General features: G+C 47.1%; 1 protein-coding gene across 4 annotated transcripts in view; it reads left to right on the forward strand.

Moving 5' to 3' along the window:
• TRAPPC10 (trafficking protein particle complex subunit 10) overlaps window positions 1–19,515 on the forward strand; it is a 91,548-nt gene that overhangs the window by 59,800 nt on the left and 12,233 nt on the right. For 2 of the 4 annotated variants that reach the window (XM_059064774.2, XM_067035216.1), the window contains exons 9-18: window positions 36–150; window positions 1,143–1,219; window positions 2,031–2,122; window positions 4,441–4,581; window positions 4,882–4,994; window positions 7,471–7,985; window positions 8,804–8,945; window positions 10,768–10,926; window positions 11,718–11,947; window positions 19,192–19,292. In XM_059064774.2, the coding sequence (XP_058920757.1) occupies window positions 36–150; window positions 1,143–1,219; window positions 2,031–2,122; window positions 4,441–4,581; window positions 4,882–4,994; window positions 7,471–7,985; window positions 8,804–8,945; window positions 10,768–10,926; window positions 11,718–11,947; window positions 19,192–19,292 (1,685 nt within the window). The remainder of the gene's footprint in view (window positions 1–35; window positions 151–1,142; window positions 1,220–2,030; window positions 2,123–4,440; window positions 4,582–4,881; window positions 4,995–7,470; window positions 7,986–8,803; window positions 8,946–10,767; window positions 10,927–11,717; window positions 11,948–19,191; window positions 19,293–19,515) is intronic. The other 2 variants (XM_059064776.2, XM_067035217.1) reach the window with 1 other exon arrangement.

Genomic DNA, 19,515 nt, shown 5'->3' on the forward strand with positions numbered 1-19,515 from the left:
GCAAACTAATTGAAATTTGGGGTTTATCTCAACAGCTAAAGTCCTTGGGCTATCTGTGTGGACTTGTGTCAGAACAGGGACCCAACTCAGAAGACCTTAACAGGACGGTGGATCTTTTGGCGGGCTTGGGAGCTGAACGGCCTGAAACAGGTGCTTTTTGAGATGTCCCCATACACGTGGTGGAAAGCAACGAGAATGTCGGCTGTAACTGGCACATATAATTTGGGTTCCGTGATATAATTACTCACCATTTGGGAAATTACACTCATTATTAGCTGACCAGATTAATACACAGGATATTTTACCTTTTAGTAGCATAAAGAAATGTCAGAAATAGTTTAAGAAATTGTGGGACTTGCCTGGCGGTCTGGTGGTTAGGACTTCGTGCTTCCTCTGCAGGGGGCGCGGGTGCCATCCGTGGTCAGGGAACTGAGATCCCGCATGCCATGCAGTGTGGCCAAAGAAAAAAAAAGAAAGAAAGAAATTGTAACGATTCTTAAAAATGTGTCTGAGTTTCTTGTAGGCTTAAGTGAGCTGATCATGCCTTTTTACAGCCCACGTGAAGTTTAAATGCATCAATCTTCCTCTGAATTACAGATGATTATGTTTCTAATGATATGGCCAGACAAATCCTTTTATTGAGTAAATTACCCCTAGGTAATAAAGCACTTTGAAAGGAACGTTGCTAATTTTAGGCAGGAACACCTCCATGAGTATGATTTGGCAAAACTGTTGCTGAAGTAGAGCATAGGGCACATACCTAATGGCCTGGGAGGCCTCTCGCTGCTGAATCCGTTTGTCAGGGAACGCGTGCTATGTGTATATTACACTGTTTCCACCTCAGACCACGTCAGATCATTTTGGGAGTAATTTAATTCATTGTAGGATTTGTAACACGTACTTAAAAAAATTCTAGTCTCAATTTAAGATAAAAGTATTACTTGAAGGGTTTAGACTATTTCACGAGTATATTAATTAGACAAGAATGTAAGTAATAATGTAGTTTCAGTTGGCGTGGGTTGTTTGTGATTTCCATGAACATCAGACAAAGTCCTTTACCTGTGACATTTGAGGCGGAATGTAAACTCATATGATTGGACATAATTAAGATGAATAAGGACTCTTATTTCTTTCTGTTTAAGCCAACACTGCTCAGAGTCCGTATAAGAAACTCAAGGAAGCATTATCATCAGTAGAAGCTTTTGAAAAACACTACTTAGTAAGTATTACAAAGCTTCCGCTGTCTACCCACGGCAGAAAGCCCCCCTCTACTAGACTTTGCTACTTTGTGACCTTTTGAGTTGGGAATGAGCTGGTATTTGGAACCTCCTTCTTGTTGGCCTTTGAAGTTTCTTTGGTACCCTAGGGAGTTGTGCGTGAAACCTGGGATAGTTGGTTTATTAGCATCCATGGTGCCATAATTAGGCATAAAGGCATCTTTGGATATTTATAATTTTGTTCACAATGGTATAGCTCATTCAGTAGAACAGAAATTGTAAGAAAGGATAGTGAATGGTTTTCTGTGTACAAAGGAACAATTTGAACCTGAACAGAGCTATTGTACTTGATTTTAAAGGACTTAAATTTGGACAGTCTCAGAAAGCAGTGCAGTAGAAGCTCGGTGACCCGTCTGCCTTCCTAAGTCACGGTTAATTCGACAGCAGTTGACAGTGGTCTGTAATACTGCCTCTGTCATCCAAAATGTGAGAGACATTCAAAATGTTACCCACAGATGCAGAATACTTTGAAAAAAATTATTCTGTGCCTGCTGAGTTCACGTTTCTTTTATTATTATGATTTATAGTTTATGTACAAGCTAATGACTCGTGTGTAAATCACACATTTATCACAGTGATTTATACAATAGTGTATAAACCACTATTACATAAAAACTCAAATAACACAAAAAGAGATACAAAGTAAAAAACTGTTATATTAACAAGGAAGTCTTGCTTCAGCCTTGGGTAAATAAATGTAGGATTTGTCTAGCATTAAAGTACAGAATTATTTGGTTCTTTGCTTTTCCGCAGGACTTGTCCCATGCCACCATTGAAATGTATACGAGTATTGGGAGAATTCGATCCGCTAAGTTCGTTGGAAAGGATCTGGCGGAGTTTTACATGTAATTGATTTTGAACTTTTCTCTGAATTTCAGGCATCTCACATGTGTAGTAAGAGGTTTGTTATGTAGGAGTTAATATGAAATGTACATAACTTTGTAGAACAAAAAATGTAAACTGTTAACCAATCATCATTTCTTAAGAAAATTTCTTTGAAAACCAGAGTGAATTCAGCTTATTACCCTTAATAATTGTTACTGATCTTTGTGTTTCTTTCATTTAATTAATTTAATGAACTTATATGTAAATATTATACACATGTAGATAATATATATACTATTATATGCGATACATAGTATGTGTTCTACAGCATTTTCTCTAGTTGCTGTTTTAAACGCCTCCTCAGAGGATTGAAAGCCTCGAGGTCAGTGACGTGAAGCACGTGATATGTCAGGTCTGTGAGAGAGGGCTGAGCCGTGAGTGCTTGTGAGCTGGGGTGTGCAGACACTGTGAGCTTTTCTAGTCTGGCTCCAGCTTTGGAGTGGATTCCAGAGAAAAGACTAAAAACGTGGCATATTTCTCACGTGTTCGATAAAGAACCGCTGCTGGCAGTGTAACTGCTACTTCAAAGCACTGGGAAGAGATACGGATAACGAGGGAAAACACATTTTCTCAAAAGAAATGTGTGTTTGAAATGATATCTTGAAATCTATAGTTAGTCATTTCATTAGATGAAACAAGAAAGAATAACTTACTTTAATGGATTGCAGGGCTCTGAAGGGGTTCATAGATCATCTGAGTGAACCTCCTAGTGTTTCAGCTGTGGTTGGAGCAGGGAAAATCAGTTGCACAGCTGAGTCATGCGGGGCTGGACGTCGGCTCTCCTGAGTCTCCAGCTAGTGTACCTGCTGACTAAATCGGTAGCCGTGTCCTCAGGCGCCGTGAGCTGAGGCTTGGCGCTGCAGTGGGGTGATGCTGGCCTGCTAACTGGAGACTTGGGTCCTGGTGCTGGCTTGACCTTGGACTAGCCGCGTGGCCCTCGGCCTGGGTCTGAGGGGACTGGATGACAAATGGCCTCCCTTCCAGCTCTACAGTGTAAGAATCTTGGGCTGGAGATAGTAACTGAAGAAGTATGTAGAAGGTTCTGATCCCTTTAAAAAATGGGGGAGGGGCTTCCCTGGTGGCGCAGTGGTTAAGAATCCGTCTGCCAGCGCAGGGGACACGGGTTCGAGCCCTGGTCTGGGAAGATCCCACATGCCGCGGAGCAACTAAGCCCGTGCGCCACAACTACTGAGCCTGCGCTCTAGAGCTCGTGAGCCCCAACTACTGAAGCCCGCGCACCGAGAGCCCGTGCTCCTCAACAAGAGAAGCCGCCGCAGTGAGAAGCCCGCGCACCGCAACGAAGAAGAGCCCCCGCTCGCCGCAGCTAGAGAAAGCCCGCGCGCAGCAACGAAGACCCAACGCAGCCAAAAATAAATACATTTATTTTTTAAGTTAAATAAATAAAAGAAAATAAAATATGGGGGAGAGGACCATAAAAGTCTGGAGAAACCGACACATGTGATTGATAGGTTTAAAATTTATTTGAGGATTTGGGACGTCTCATTGCTTCATAAGCGAGCCTGGGCGGCTGCCCCGGGCTGCTTAGAGGGCGAGCGCTGGTTCGGTGTCGGCCTTCGTCCCGTGAGGTCAGCAGCCCCGCCCTCTGGGAGAGGCCCGGGCATCCGTGCTGTCCCCGAAGCTCTGGCAAAGCTCTCATTCACTGGGTTTTAGACTTTGTTGTATTCTGCACGTCCTGAGGGTTTAAATTGGGGTGATAAGTGTTGATATTGAAATTCCTCACAGTTCTCTGTAAATCTTCGAAACCTGCTCAGTGCTTTTGCCTGAGTGTCCGACTTGGGTCAAGCTCCCCTGTCGGCTGGCCCGTGTGGAGCACGCTGTGTTGGCCTGTCCTCGGCAGTGAGTGTGGCCCCGAGCCCAGGTTTCGAAGCTCCCTCCATAACTGGCTGTGTGCCTGTGGACGGAGGCTTCCGCTTTCTTCCCGCTTGGTGTTCTTCTGGCAGCTTGAAATCGTGAGTGACGCCCTCACGTTCTTATCCGGAGACTCAGCTCTGAGGGCTCTTTGGCTAGTGTAGGATGCCGGGCACACAGCGTGTGCGGGATTCTCAGCCTGAGCGCATTTCTCAGGTGCAGTTAGGTGTTCCTGACTTCTTGTTCTTTCTCATGTTGCGGGCGGGGTGGTCAGAGAAGGTGTGTCTGCAGATGGCACCATTTCACGGTGTGGGGTTGTCAGGGGTGGAGAGCAGGCCGTGAGAGGTTATGTGTGAGTTTGTTGATTACCACGAGCCGTAATGAAAGCTTCTGTTTGTTGATGTGCAAGGAGGAAGAAGTGTCCCCAGAAGGCAGAGATCTATCTTCAAGGAGCCTTGAAGAACTACCTGGCTGAGGGCTGGGCACTGCCTGTCACGCACACAAGGAAGCAGCTAGCTGAGTGTCAGAAACACCTTGGACAAATTGAGAAGTATCCTTTAAGGTGAATACGTTCGTGAAGTAGGAGGCCTGCTTTCTCCGTGTACGGCAGCAGTGCCCACCGTTGAGGGTTTCAGGAGGACCTGGTAACTGGCAGAGAAAGGCCTGCCTTGGCGCGCGTGCTGTGCTGGATAGAAGCTGCTGCCTCGTCAGCGTGTCTGACTACTGCTTGAGCCCCTAGCACCCTAGAGAAAGGGGAGCACCCGTCGGGGGGCGCCCTGCGGGGACCGGCGGGGCTGGTGCGCGGCGCCCAAGCGTGTGCTCCTCTCAGGCCCCTTGACCCTGCGCTCAGCTACCTTCAGACCAGCAGCGTCCTGGCCAGCGACCAGCACCTGACGGAGAGCGAGCGGCAGCACTTCTGCAGAGAGGTGGTCGGCGTCGCCCTCCGGCAGGCGGGCAGCCCAGGTGAGGCTCGCTTCAGACGCCGCTGCGGAGGCTCCGATGTCGGCGGGGGCGGGGGGGGGGGGGGGGCAGAAGCCGTAAGACCGCGTGTGTGCCCTGTGCTTAATGCCGCGTGTGTGCTCCGTACCGACCACCTAGATTCAGCAGTCGTTAACCTCTTGCCGTGTCGCAAACGGGTGTCTCCATCTTTCTTTTTTCTTTCTGCGGAACTTCAGAGCAGCTCCAGAGCCTGAAACAGCGTAGCATCTTCTGAAAACAGAGGTGATCCCCTAACCACCCTGCCCACAGAGGGACGAGGTTCTAAGTCAGGCGACCGAGTTGTCCCCTCTTCAGATCCCCCCATTGTCTTGAAAAGTGTTTTTAGAAATCATTTTGTATTCAAAATAATTGGACTCTACTGGTCCAGTCAGGGGTCACACACTGCATTTGACTGTTGTGTCTCAGGTCTCCTTTAACTTAGAACAGTCTTTGCATCTCGATTTCTTCCTCTTTTCCAGACACTGACCTTTTAAAATACAACAGCTTTATTGAGACAGGATTCACAGCGTGCAGTACACGACTCTGTGGCTTTTGGTGCCGTCGCAGACGCGTGCGCCCGTCCCACAGTCAGTGTTAGAGCATTTTTATCACCCGAAGGAAACCCCACACTTATTTCCTCCCGACCTCCTCCTACCACTCCCCATCCCCCCAGGTCCCCGGGAACCACTAATCCACCTTCTGTCCCAAGTCCCCGGGAACCACCAATCCACTTTCTATCTCGGAAGGTACGTGTTCCGGATATTTCGCGTAAATGGAATCATACAACATGTGTTTTGCTGTGACCGGCTTATTTCACTCAGCACAGCGTTTTCAGGATTCAGCGATGTTGTAGCGTGTGTCAGCATCTCATTCCTTTTGTGACTGAATAACAGTCTGTGGCATGGATGGACCGCACTGTGTCCCTCCCTCCATCGGTTGTTTGACAGCAGGGCTGTAAGGCACTGACTTCGTAAAGACGTCGGGCCACGTGTCTCATAGACTGTCTCACCGTCTGAAGTTCCTTGAGTATTTCCTTATGGGAATGTGTTTTGGCAAATATACTTTAAAAATTGCTGTGTAGTAAGATTAAACTTATTGTAGTATTTAGCTTCTCATGTTCAGTTTATCAAGAAGAGTATTTATTTAAAATAGTCGCTGTCTTAGCTCGAGCTGCCGTAACAAAATGCCCCAGACTGGACGCTTCAGCAGCGGGTGTTTACTTTCTCACAGTTCTGGAGGCTGACATCTGAGGTCACGATGCCAGCAGGGTGGGTTTCTGATGAGGCCCCTCTTCCTGGCTTGTCCCTTCAAGGCAGGGGGTGGCGGGGGGTGGGGGAGGTGGAAGGGAGGTGGAGAGAGAGCCTCAGAGGGAGGGAGGGAGCGGGAAGGGAGGTGCGGGGAGAGACGGAGCGGGCTGTCCGGGGCGTCCTCCCACGAGGGCCCGCGTCCCTCATGACCTCATCAAACCCTGCCTTTCTCCCAGAGGGCCCACTGGGGGGAAGGGCTTCCACTTAAGAATTGTGGCGGGACGGCGTTCGGTCCACAGCGGCTGCGAACGCTTGAAAGCCAGCGTTCCCAGAGGTTTGGGCTTCGGGTTGCTGTGGCCGTTGCCTGTGGGCTGCGTGTCACGCCCACCGAGCCGTCTGCGTGGGTGTCTCAGGGGCGGCGCGGCGCTGACATGCGCTTTAGGGCCTGTAACGGGCCCCGACTGGCCATCGTGGAGCCGTGTGCCGGATCTGCTGTGTGTGGCCCGGGCGGGAGCCTGTGCGGTTACGCTTGTCCTGCCAGCTTTCCGTGGCGTCTCTGTGAGGAAGATATTCCGCGATTGTCCCTGTTTTCTTGTGGTTTTATGGCATCAGTCTCAGCACCGCCTCCCGTACCGGTCAGTCCAGTGGCCTTGTGGGTGTTCTAGACACACCAGTGCTTGTGGAAAGGAGGTGGGAGGGTGCAGTGGGTTCCCCCCTGATGGTGCCTCCGGGGCTGGGGGCCTGCTGCCCTCCTGGCTCCTCGCTTCGTTGGCTGCCCTCGCAGGTGGCACACACCTGGGTTTATTTCCAGATGTGCGGGGGGGTTGGGCATCTTTACGGGAGAATCTTTCTGTGCGTGGGAAGGTGGTGGAATCCCCTGAAACAGCTCTAGGAACCGGACTTTACGAATCTTGTTTTGAAATTGAGGAGTTAGTTGACCTGTGTTTCTCTCGGGTTTGCCAAAACAGGAGTTAGAAACCTTAATTTCTTCAGGTTTTATGATTTCCAGGAGTTACCTAGGCATGTGTTTCTGTTCCCTTTTTGACAAAATAACTCTTTTTGGTGTGTGAAGATGGCACGAGGTCGGGAGGGTCTGAACCATCTCTTTTGCACGTCATTGCTTCCTGTGGGCCCGATGGTGGCCCAGTCCTGCAGTCGCTGTAGCATCTGGAAGTGTGACTTGGGAAGTAAAACATGGTACTGTGTATTTACAGGTCACAAAATAGTACTCCCTATGCATTCTTTTGCACAACTGAGAGATCTCCATTTTACCCCTTCCAATGCTGTGGTCCATGTGGGTGGCGTCTTGTCCGTGGAGATAACCGTGTGCAGTCGGATGCCCGTGCCTGTCCACGTGGAGCAGATTGCCATCAACGTGCACTTCAGCATCGAGAAAAACAGCTCCCGCAAGACTGCCGAGTGGCTCACCAGGCACAAGACGGCCAACGGGATCGTCAGCTTCCCGGCAGAGGCCCCGCCTCTCCCCGCACCCCAGAGCAGCCCGCCCGCGCTGGAGCTGTGCGAGGTGTTTGAGAGAAGTCCTTCCGACAATTCCCTGCACACGACAGGGATTATCTGCAAAAACGTCCACATGCTGCTAAGGAAGCAGGAGAGTGGCACGTCCCTGGAAGCGCCCTCGGGTGCCGCTCTGGAGGCCGGGGCCCACGTGCTGAGGTGCACCGCCGTGACCCTGGAGCCAGGGCCCAACGCGATCACGTTCAGCACGCAGGTATGTGTTGGGCTGGGGAGTTTCCTTGAGGGGTGGTCGGGAGCGGGTGGCACTTGCAGGAACCCTCTGAAGAAGCTGAGAATCCAGCAGACGCCTCTGTTCTGTGAACCTGACTTTGATTTGTATCCTTAAGGAAAAACAGACGGATGTGTTGAAAAATTTTTTTGTACTTACATAATTGTAAGGCAGTTGATAAATTTTGAATGCAGTTCTTGACGTAGGTAATTATTTGTGTTCTCACTGGATGTAGTTAGACTTTTTCCCTTTGTATTAGAATATACCCTCATTTGCTAAAATGAGGAAGTTTCAGAGAAGATGGCGCTTTCATGTTAAACTCTCTTCTCCTTTTGTGGCTGCATGGATGGATGCCAAGACAGTTGTTTCTGCCCCGCTCCGATACAGATCTTCCTCCAGGGCAGCGGCTTCTGTTCGTTCCACTGACCCCAGAGGCCGGTGGAAAGTACAGCTATTTGCCACGTGTGTTTTTAGTCTAGTCTTAGAGCAGGTCTTACATTTCATGCTCCCTGTCTCCATTAAATACCTTTTCCAGAAGAGAAAGCCACAGATAAACCTTATTAAATTGAGAATGCGTTATTAAGCATGAAGTCAAACTTAAGCATCAGTTACTCAGAAAATCCTCGACTGAGAGATGCCGAGGGATCTTTTCAACAGCCCGCGTGTAGACGTGTTAGCACAGCGTGGCGGGAAAGAGAGGGTAGGAAGAACGGTCACTTCAGAGGTTATGGCTCAGCCTCCCCGTGAGAAGCTCGTCATTGCAGGAACGGGGCGGCTGTGCGAATGCTCGGTTTTGCCCCCAGGCCAAGGAGCCGGGAACCTACACGCTGCGGCAGCTGTGCGCCTCGGTGGGCCCGGTGTGGTTCGTCCTTCCTCACATCTACCCGCCGGTGCAGTACGACGTGTATTCGCAGGAGCCGCAGCTGCACGTGGAGCCGCTGGCCGGTGAGTGGGCCGCGGGGGCTCTGCGGGGCTTCTGTGCTGCACTGGGCTCCTTTACTCTCAGGGAGCGCGTGGGAGGAGGGCTTTCTGCAGCGGCACGCTTGCAGCCCTCTGTAAGAGACACTTCGGGGAGCATCGTGGAGATTTTGCCTGGGAACGGACTCTGGCTCTTTGGTTCATCTGAATATTTGCTTCTCTGTAATTGCTACTCGGGTGTTTACTAAACGTTAGCTGAGAAAAATGAGCTAAATCTCAGCTGATGTCTACTGCAGAGAATTTAATAAGTAAATACAATTTCCTGCTTAGAGTTCCATTTCAGAGGCTGAATGCTAGATTAGTTATGGTCTGTGCTCTGATCAAAAAGTCTTCTCTGGGCTTCCCTGGTGGCGCAGTGGTTGAGAGTCCGCCTGCCGACGCAGGGGGCGCGGGTTCGTGCCCCGGTCCGGGAGGATCCCACGTGCCGCGGAGCCGCTGCGCCTGCGCGTCCGGAGCCCGTGCTCCGCAACGGGAGAGGCCGCGGCGGTGAGAGGCCCGCGTACCGCAAAAAAAAAAAAAAAAAAAAGTCTTTTCCTTTGGAAGTGTTGATTAACCTTGATCCCCAGGCATGGCATTTGAGAAATTCAGTGCTGCTGTGTCCTTTTTGTTAAGTCCAACAATTAGGAGGAGTTGGTGTAAACAAATTATTGAAGACCACATAGCAGCTTGGGTAAAACACTAATGAGTGAGCGGCTCTGTGCTTCAGGCTAGAAACAATGTGTTTATTTGCTTGCTTCTTCCATTTGCGGGGAAAGAAAATCAAGGAAAGCGTTTTTTTCTATTTAATCTCTCTGAACTACCTATTTTTATGCTTTTTTTTTTTTTTTTTTTTCGTTATGCGGGCCTCTCACTGTTGTGGCCTTTCCCGTTGCGGAGCACAGGCTCCGGACGCACAGGCCCAGCGGCCATGGCTCACGGGCTCAGCCGCTCCGCGGCATGTGGGATCCTCCCGGACCAGGGCACGAACCCGTGTCCCCTGCATCGGCAGGCGGACTCCCAACCACTGCGCCACCAGGGAAGCCCCTATTTTTATGCTTTTAAACTTCTCCCCTGGCGGCCTGGAAAGGCCTCAGGTGTGGAACACAGCAGTCTCTCAGTGGTTCTTCCCTCAGAGAACCTTTTGTGACAAAGGCTGAGCCCTGTGGCTGGGAGAGCCTGGGAGGTGCTGGCTGACCCTCCGCCTTGCTCCCTTTCTCACCTCCGCCTCTCCCTCTCTCTCTCTCTCTCTCTCTCTCTCTCTCTCATGTGTTATTCCTCCTCCTTGTGTCTTGTCTCCTGCATTCTTCCTTCTGCCTTCCCTGGAACCGATTCTTAGAAAACCTCAGCCCCTTCCCGCCCTCCATTTCCACCCAGGAGAAAGTGTACGCTGAACCAGAGGAAGAGGCCTGACCTGGAAAGGCCAGAGGAAAATCTGAATAGCAGCAGCACATGCGGTTTCATTACTTTTTTCTTTATTAGTGTCGTTATCTGAGTCTCTCTCAATAACTGGCTGGCGGGTACGTTTTGAGGCCCTCGTCGACACGGTTGCCACCACAATCCCTAACTCTCCAAACTGAAGTGGTGATGAGGTCCCTGAGGCTCTGGGGTTCTCCTGTGCCTGGCGAGGGCCCCTCAGCGCTGCAGACCCCGTTACTGAGGTGTGCGGAGAGGGTGCGCACCGAGCCGCGTTATGGAGTGTGCGCGGTGAGCGGGCCTCGTCTAGTAGAAGCCGCGGCGCCCTCCAGCTCGCGGGGGCCTCCGTTGGCGCCCTTGCTTCGTGGTGACGCTCACTGCTGTCTTCTCCCCTTAGATAGCCTTTTGGCCGGGATTCCTCAGAAGGTCAAGTTCACTGTCACTACTGGCCATTACACAGTAAAAAACGGGGACAGCCTTCAGCTCAGCAATGTAGAAGCCGTGCTTATCCTGTGTCATGAAGAGAACAGGGCAGTGATCTATTCCAACATGAGAGGTAAGGCAGCAGTCGCCTGGCAAAGGCGGACTCTTGGCGTGTTGTCATGCACCGTGAGGATGTAAGGAGCCTGTCATCCCTGCGTCCTCGGTGGCATCTGAGGACCGCTTCCCCTCGCGGCTCTTGCGTGGCCACGTTCCACCTGTAGGTGGACTGTAACCCTTCCCCTAGGTGGGGCATTGCATTTGAGGGGAGTAGACTTAGAGCTGTGCGCGTGCCCAGTGGCCACGCAGCACTGACCTTGCTGTGGTCTCTTGGTGCGGCGCTGCCGCCTGGGCTCACGCTCCGTGGTGACGCCCTGCCGGCCTCCAGCCCCCTTCTGCCCTCCTCAGCTCTCCTCAGCCGAAAGGAAAAGCAAATCAGCCTTTTAAGACACTGGTGGGAAGCCCTAAAAAAGTCCCACCTCCCACGGTCCCCAGCCACGAGGTCTGGAGAGGGAAGGCCGCAGCTCTCCTTCTCGGTGGGAGTTGGTCTGGCGGTGGGTGGAGTGGGAGCGTGTCCTGCGGGGACACACGCAGTCTCGGGGGGGCTGTGTGAAGGGCGCCTGTTGTCTGTCCTCGGCCTGAGCACGGTGACAGTCCCCTGAGCCGAGCCCCACATGCAGTGCTGCTCTGCCTTCGGGGCTTTTGCTCCCGACTTTCCTGTCTCCCTCCCTCTGCAGCCCTTCCCAGTTACACGCTTCCGTGTGTGTAGGAGCGGCGGGAGCTGGGCTGGAGCCGCACTGCTGGGCCCGTCCCTCCTGGAGAGGACAGAGGGGCTGTGTCACAGGAGGCTTTTTCTGTCTTCCCCAGAAAAGGCTGCCGATGCTGCGCTGCGGGTTCAGTCATCCGACAAGGTCACGAGCATCAGCCTGCCAGCTGCGCCTGCATACCACATGATCGAATTTGAACTGGAAGTTCTCTCTTTACCTTCAGCTCCAGCAACTGGAGGGGAGAGCACCGTGCTGGGGATGGCAGAGCCCCATGGGAAGCATGAGGACACACAAAAAGCCGGCCACTGCATGGCTACCACGGACCACAAAGTAAGCAGGGGCTGGGACGGTGCAGCCCTGGGCTCAGCCTCTGTACATCCCCCTTGCTTTGAAAGACAGTACATACAAGATGACTTCTGTCGGGGTGGCAGGTCTCCAATCCCTGTACCACAAGCTCAGGTTGGGTTTAGCGTTTATGGCCGTGAATCACTCCTTCTTAGATAGGGGGTGCATCTTGCAAAGACAAAGACAGGCTCTTAACTCTTATGTCCCAACTCGAGGAAGGACGGTTTATTGCAAGAGAAACGGTCTTTGCTTAGAGGGCAGTGACTTTGCCTCTGTGGTCCATCTGTCCTGATGATTAGGCTAGAGGGAGTTCTGTGTCTTGGTGTGCTTTTGCTTTCTGTTCCCTGAAACATCACATCATACTTGGCAAGGAAGAAGTGCTAAGATTTTATGCTTTGGTGCTGGTCTTTATTGACAGTTATTTGAGAGATCCATGACTTTGATCCTAAATCCGCAGCCTGTCAGCTCACAGAACCAGTCACTAGCATCATGAGTTTGTCCATGTCTTACAGTACAGGTATCAGTTCCGAGGGCTTTTGAACAACCCGAGGGTAGACGTGTGTGCCTGTGGTCCCATGGGACTGTACGTTTTGCATACTGTTAAAAGCTGGTGCCTGAGGGTCTGGCTTCCAGACAGCCTGGAGGTAGTTGCTGAGACCGTCCCCTTTGGGACACTGACAAGTCTTGGCTCACCCTCGACCCCTGGGAGCCACTAGAAATAGAGTCGGCTGCTCGGACAGGCACAAAGGTTTGGGAGACAACCAAGAGCTGCGGCAGAGTTGAAGAACAAGGTTTATCTCCTACACGAGGCCACTCCCTCAAGACTGGGAGAGGTGGTCATTTCATCTACCGTACAGAAAGCGACACAGAAAAGCAAAATGAAGAAACGGAGGAGTATGTTCCAAAATGAAAGAACAAGATAAAACCTCAGGAAATAACTTTAATGAAACAGAGATAAGTCATTCACCTGGTAAAGAGTTCAAAGTAATGTTCATAAAGATGCCATCGAACTGGGGAGAAAAATGGAGGAAAACAGTGAGAACCTCAACAAAGAGATAGAAACTTATAAGAAAGTACCAAAAAGAATCTCAGAGCTGAAGAGCACAATAACCGAACTGAAAGAGACACTAGGGGTTCAACAGCAGACTAGATGAAGCAAAGAAAGGACCAGTCAACTCAAAGACAAAGCAGGGGGATTTGTCCAATCAGAGCGGAGAAAAGATTGGAAAAAATGGAAGATGGCTTAAGGGACTTATGGGACAACATCAAACAGACAAACATTCACATCATAGGGGGTCCCAGAAGGAGAAGAGAGAGAGCGAGAGGGGCAGAAATTTTATTTGTGGAAATAATGGCTAAAAACTTGCCTACCCTGGGGAAGGAAAGAGACATTGAGATCCACGAAGCCCAGAGAGTTTCAAACAAGGTGAACCCAAAGAGACTCACACGAAGACACATTATAGGTAAAATGTCAAAAGTTAAAGACAAGGAAAGAATCTGTTATGTGCAGGAGAACCCCATAAAACTATCAGCAGATTTTCAGCAGAAACTTTGCAGGCCAGAAGGGAGTGGCACGATATGTTAAACTTGCTGGGGGAGGGGGTGGGAGACAAACAGCTTCCAACTGAGAATATACTCCATGTGGCAAAGTTATCCTTCAGAATTGAAGCAAAGACAAAGAGTTTTCCAGAGAAGTAAAAACTAAAGTTTATCGCCACTAAGCCAGCCCTACAAGAAATGTTAGAGATCTCTTTCAGATGAAAAGAAACTGCACTAAGTAGTAACAGAAACACATGAAAGAATAAATCTCACTGGAAAGGTAACTATTTGATAAATGTAGTGGATTGATCACTTATAAAGCTGGTATGAAGGTGAAAAAGAAAGCAGTAAAAATAGCTGTGATTACAGTAATTAGTTAAGGGATACACAAGATAAAAAGATGTAAAATGTGACATCTCAAAAACAAAATGTTGGAGGGGGGAGTTACGATGCTGAGTTTTAGAATGGAATCAAACTTAAGTTGTTATCAACTTAAAATAGGCTGTTATAGATGTAAGTTACTACATATAAGCCTCATGGTAACCACAGAGCAAAACCTATAGTAAATACACAAAAGATAAAGGAATATAAACATACCACTAAAGAAAGTCATCACACCACAAGGAAGAGAGCAAGAGAAGGAGATAGGAACAGAGAGGAACTTTAAAAACAGCCAGAAAACAATTAAGAAAATGACAGTAAGCACACACATATCAATAATTACTTGAAACGTAAATGGCTAAATTCTCCCCTCAAAAGACAAAGTGACTGAATGGATAAAAAAATCAAGACCCATCTATAAGCTGCCTACAAGAGACTCACTGTAGATGTAAGGATGCACAAACCGAAAGTAAAGGGATGGAAAAAGATATTCCATGCAAATGGAAACGAAAAAAAGCTGGAGTAGCTACACTTATATCAGACAAAATACACTTTAAATCAGAGGCTGTAGTAAGAGACAAAGATGGGTGTTAGGTAACGATAAAGGGGTCAATCCAATAAGAAAATATAATGTTCATAAGTATTTATGCACCCAACATAGGAGCACCTAAAATACAAGGCAAATATTAGCATATCTAAAGGGAGAATAGCAGTGTTAATAATAGTACGGGCTTTAATACTCCACTTACATAAATGGATAGAACCTCCAGACAAAAAATGAATAAGGACACATCGGACTTAAATATGTTAAACTAGATGGATTTAACAGACATTTACAGAATATACCGTCCAAAAACAACAGAATACAGATTCTTCTCAAGTACACATGGAATAATTTTCAAGATAGATCATATATTAGGCTGCAAAACAAGTCTTAATAAACTTAAGAGGGTTGAAATCATATCAAGCATCTTTTCCAACCACAAAGGTATGAAACTAGAAATTAATTACATGAAGAAAACTGCAAACTGCACAAATATGTGGAGGTTAAACAACATGCTGTTGAAGAACCGATGGGTCAAAGAAGAAACCAAAAGAGAACTGAAAATCTACCTTGAAATGAACATGGAAATGTAACATATCAAAATTTATGGGATGCAGTGAAAGCAGTTCTCAGAGGGAAGTTCATAGCAATAAGTGCCTTCCTCAAGAAACAAGAAAAGTCTCAAACAACCTAATTTTATACCTCAAGGAACTAGAAAAAGAACAAAGCTCAGAGTTAGTGGAAGGAAGGAAATAACATGATCAGAGGAGAAACAAATGAAATAGAGACTAAAAAGATAATAGAAAAGATCAATGAAACTAAGAGCTGGTTCTTTGAAAAGATAAAATTGACAAACCTTTAGGTAGACTCACCAAGAAAAAGGACTCAAAATCAGAAACGAAAGAGATGTTACAAGTGACACCACAGAAATACAAAGTGTCATAAGAGACTAGTACTATGAACAATTATATGCCAATAAATTGGATGACCTAGAAGAAATGGATAAATTCCTAAAAACATACAAGCTACCAAGACTGAGTCATGATGAAATAGAAAATCTGAGCAAACTGATTACTAGTAAGGACGTTGAAACAGTTTTCAAAAAACCTCCCAACTAACAAAAGTCCAGGACCAGATGGCTTCACTGGTGATTCTACCAAACATTCAGAGAATTAATACCAGTCCTTCTCAACCTCTTCCAAAAAATAGAAGAGGAAGGAACTCTCCCACACTTGCTTTACAGGCCTGCATTATTACCCAGATACCAAAACCAGACAAGGATGCCACAAGAAAAGAAAATTACAGGCCAGTGTCTCTGATAAACATAGGTACAAAAATTCTCAACAAAATATTAGCAAACCAAGTTCAACAAAACATGGAAAGGATTATACAGCAGTATAATCCTGGGATTTACTCCAGGATTGCAAGGATGGTTCAACATCCACAAATTAATGTGATACACTACATTAACAGAATGAAGGATTAAAAATCATGTGATCTTGTCAATAGATGCAGACAAAGCATTTGACAAAATTCAACATCCATTTATGACAAAAATTCTCAACAAAGCCAGAATAGAGGGAACGTACCTCAACATAAGAAAGGCCATATATGGCAAGCCCACAGCCAACATTGTGATCAATGGTGAAAAGCTGAAAGCTTTTCTTCTGAGATCAGGAATAAGACAAGGATGCCCACCACTTTTATTTAACATAGTATTGGAAGTCTTAGAGCAATTAGGCAATAAAAATAAATAAAAGTCATCCAAATTGGGAAGGAAGAAGTAAAACTGTCACTATTTGAAGATGATATGATATTATATAGAGAAAAATATAAAGACTCCCACACAAAAAACTGTTAGGACTAGTAAGCAAATTCAGTAAAGTTACAGGATACAAAACCAGTACACAAAAATCTGTCACATTTCTTTACACTAATAATGAACCGTCAGAAAGAGAAATTAGGAAAACAATCCCATTTTCAATTGCATCAAAAAATAAAATACCTAGGAATAAACTTAACCCTGAAGGTAAAAGATTTGTTTATTGAAACCCAGAAGACATTAATGAAAGAAATAGAAGAAGACATAAATAAATGGAAAGATAGTCTATGCTCATGGGTTGGAAGAATTAATATTGTAAAATGTCCATACTTCCCAAGGAAGTCTGCAGATTCAGTGCAATCCCTATCAAAATTCCAATGGGATTTTTCACAGAAATGGAAGAAACAATCCTAAAGTTTGTGTGGAACCACAGAAGACCCCAAATAACCAGAGCAATCTTTTTTTTTTTTTTTTGACTGCATTGGGTCTTCGTTGCTGCCCACGGGCTTTCTCTGGTTGCGGTGAGCAGGGGCTACTCTTTGTTGCAGTGAACGGGCTTCTCATTGCGGTGGCTTCTCTCGTTGTGGAGCACGGGCTCAGTTTTTGCGGCGCGTGGGCTTCAGTAGTGGTGGCGCGCAGGCTCTAGGGCGTGCGGGCTTCAGTAGTTGTGGCGTGCGGGCTCTAGAGCCCAGGCTCAGTAGTTGTGGCACACAGGCTTAGTTGCTCTGCAGTTTGTGGGATCTTCCCAGACCAGGAATTGAACCTGTGTCCCCTGCATTAGCAGGCAGATTCTTAACCACTGCGCCACCAGGGAAGTCCCCAAAGCAATCTTGACAAAGAAGTACAAAGCTGGAGGTATTATGCTCCCTGATTTCAAACTATTAGTATATTACAAACCGATAGTAATTAAAACAGTATGGTACTGGCGTGAAAACAGACACATAGATCGATGGAACAGAATAGAGAGCCCAGAAATAAATCTACACATATATGGTCAATTAATTTATGATGAAGGATCCAAGAATGTATAATGAGGAAAGGGCATTCAGTAAAAGGTGTTGGGAAAACTGGAGAGTCACATACAAAGGAATGAAACTGGACTTTACACTGTATACTGTAAATGAACTAAAAATGAATTAAAGACTTGAAAGTAAGACCTGAAACCATACAACTCCTAGAAGAAAACACAGGTAGTAAGTTCTTGGCGTGGGCCTTGATGTTGATTTTTTCAATCTGACACCAAAAGCAAAAGCAATAAAAGCAAAAATAAACAGATGGGACTCCGTCAAACTACAAAGCTTCTACACAGCAAAGAAACTATCAACAAAATGAAAAGGCAACCTACTGAATAGAAGAAATATTTCCAAATCATATGTCTGATGAGTGGCTAATAAACTAAATGTATAAAGAACTCATACGACTCAATAGCAAAAAAAACCAAGCAATCCAATTAAAAACTGGGCAGAAGATCTGAACAGACGTTTTTCCAAAGAAGACATACAGAAGGCCAACAGGTACATGAAAAGATGCTCAACATCACTTAATCATCAGGGAAATGTAATCAAAACCACAATGAGATAATCATCTCACACCTGTCAGAATGGCTTTTATCAAAAAGACAACAAATAATAAGTGTCAGCAGAAAGGGAACCCTCATGTATTATTGGTGGGGATGCAAAGTGGTGCAGCCACTGCAGAAAACAGTATGGAGGGTCCTCAAAAAATTAAAAATAGATCTGTCATACAATTTAGCAATTCCACTTCTGGGTATTTTTCTGAAGAAAACAAAAACACTAACTCAGAAAGATACCTGCACCCCCGTGTTCATTGCAGCATTATGTATAATAGCCAAGATATAGAAGCAACCTAAGCATCCACCATGGATGAATGAATAAAGATGAGTACACACACACACACACACACACACACACACACACAGAGGAATATTATTCAGCCATAAAGAAGAATAGGTCTTGTCATTTGAGACAACTTGGATGGATCTAGAGGGCATTATGCTAAGTGAAATAAGACAAAGACAAATGCCATGTGGTCTAACTTATCTGTGGAATCTAAGAAGTAAAAATAAAGACCAAGCTCATAGATAAGGAGGACATATTGGTGGCTGCCCGAGGCATGGAGTAGGGGTTGAGAGAAATGGATGAATTGTTTTTTTGTTATTTTGTTTTTTAGTTTAAATAAATTGAATAATTTTTAAAAAAGAAGTGAATGCACAAAAGCAGTAGGATAAAAGGCTAATAGAAGCAGTCATTTCAAAGGGATTATGGCATAGAATACTAGGCAAGGCAGGATCTCAAAAATAATGTCTTAATTTTCAGTCCTTGAAATTTCTTCCCTCCTTACCTGATACAGAGTTCAGGAGGCAAAGATGATACTTATAACAATAAGCTCACGTTCTATACTCAGTATATTCCTTTGTTCCGGGGGGGGAAATAAAATACAAGTTTGGGAACTGGTTTCTGCCCTTAAGGAAGTCAATAGCTTGGTCCACACGACAGCCCCAGATTGGGTTTCAGTTATGTATTCGGTGTCTTGTGTATTAAGAGTTTGGGTAATTCACCTGATTTGTAATAGTTAATGATTGATTAGTATCATCTGCACATGCGTGACTAAAAGCACTTGGTCGTAACCTCCTGCACATTAAAAACACATTTGTCGTTGTGACCTCACGCCCGTGAGAATAGCGGGGCGGGGTCTGCGCTGGGGGCGGCGGCGTCTGCTCGGGGCTGTTGACACCATGCTGATGGCTCATGTTCCTCTCCTTTGTTTGTGTGTGTGTCTAATGGGGTTTGTCTCTCTGGATAAGAAACGGTAAAGACACCAAATATCTAGGAAATGGGCCGCCACAGACCTGGATGGATGGTGGTGGCGGTGCCTATCCCCTGTGGTGACGGGTCTGAACGCCTGTCCCCCGTCTCCCCTCAGGTGTCCATCGATTGCCCGTGGTCCATCTACTCCACTGTCATCTCGCTGACGTTCAGCATGCCCTTCAGGACCACGCACTCCCTGCTGTCGTCCGGGACACGGTAAAGGACCCCAGGCCCCTTTCCCAGGCTCCCCTACCTGCAGACCCTACTGTGGAGAGCCGGGCTTTGCTGACACTGAGCATGTTTTCTCATGGCCGTGATGCCACTGTCCACCCGTGAAAATTCATGGTCATTCCCTGGGTCCCATAGCACCCAGCCCATACTGAGGTTCAGTTTGTAGGATACAGGATTCAAACACAGTCCCCTCTGTTTCTGAGATCCC

This window comes from Kogia breviceps, chromosome 5 (assembly GCF_026419965.1).
Source record: "Kogia breviceps isolate mKogBre1 chromosome 5, mKogBre1 haplotype 1, whole genome shotgun sequence".
NCBI classification, from domain to species: Eukaryota; Metazoa; Chordata; class Mammalia; order Artiodactyla; family Physeteridae; genus Kogia; species Kogia breviceps.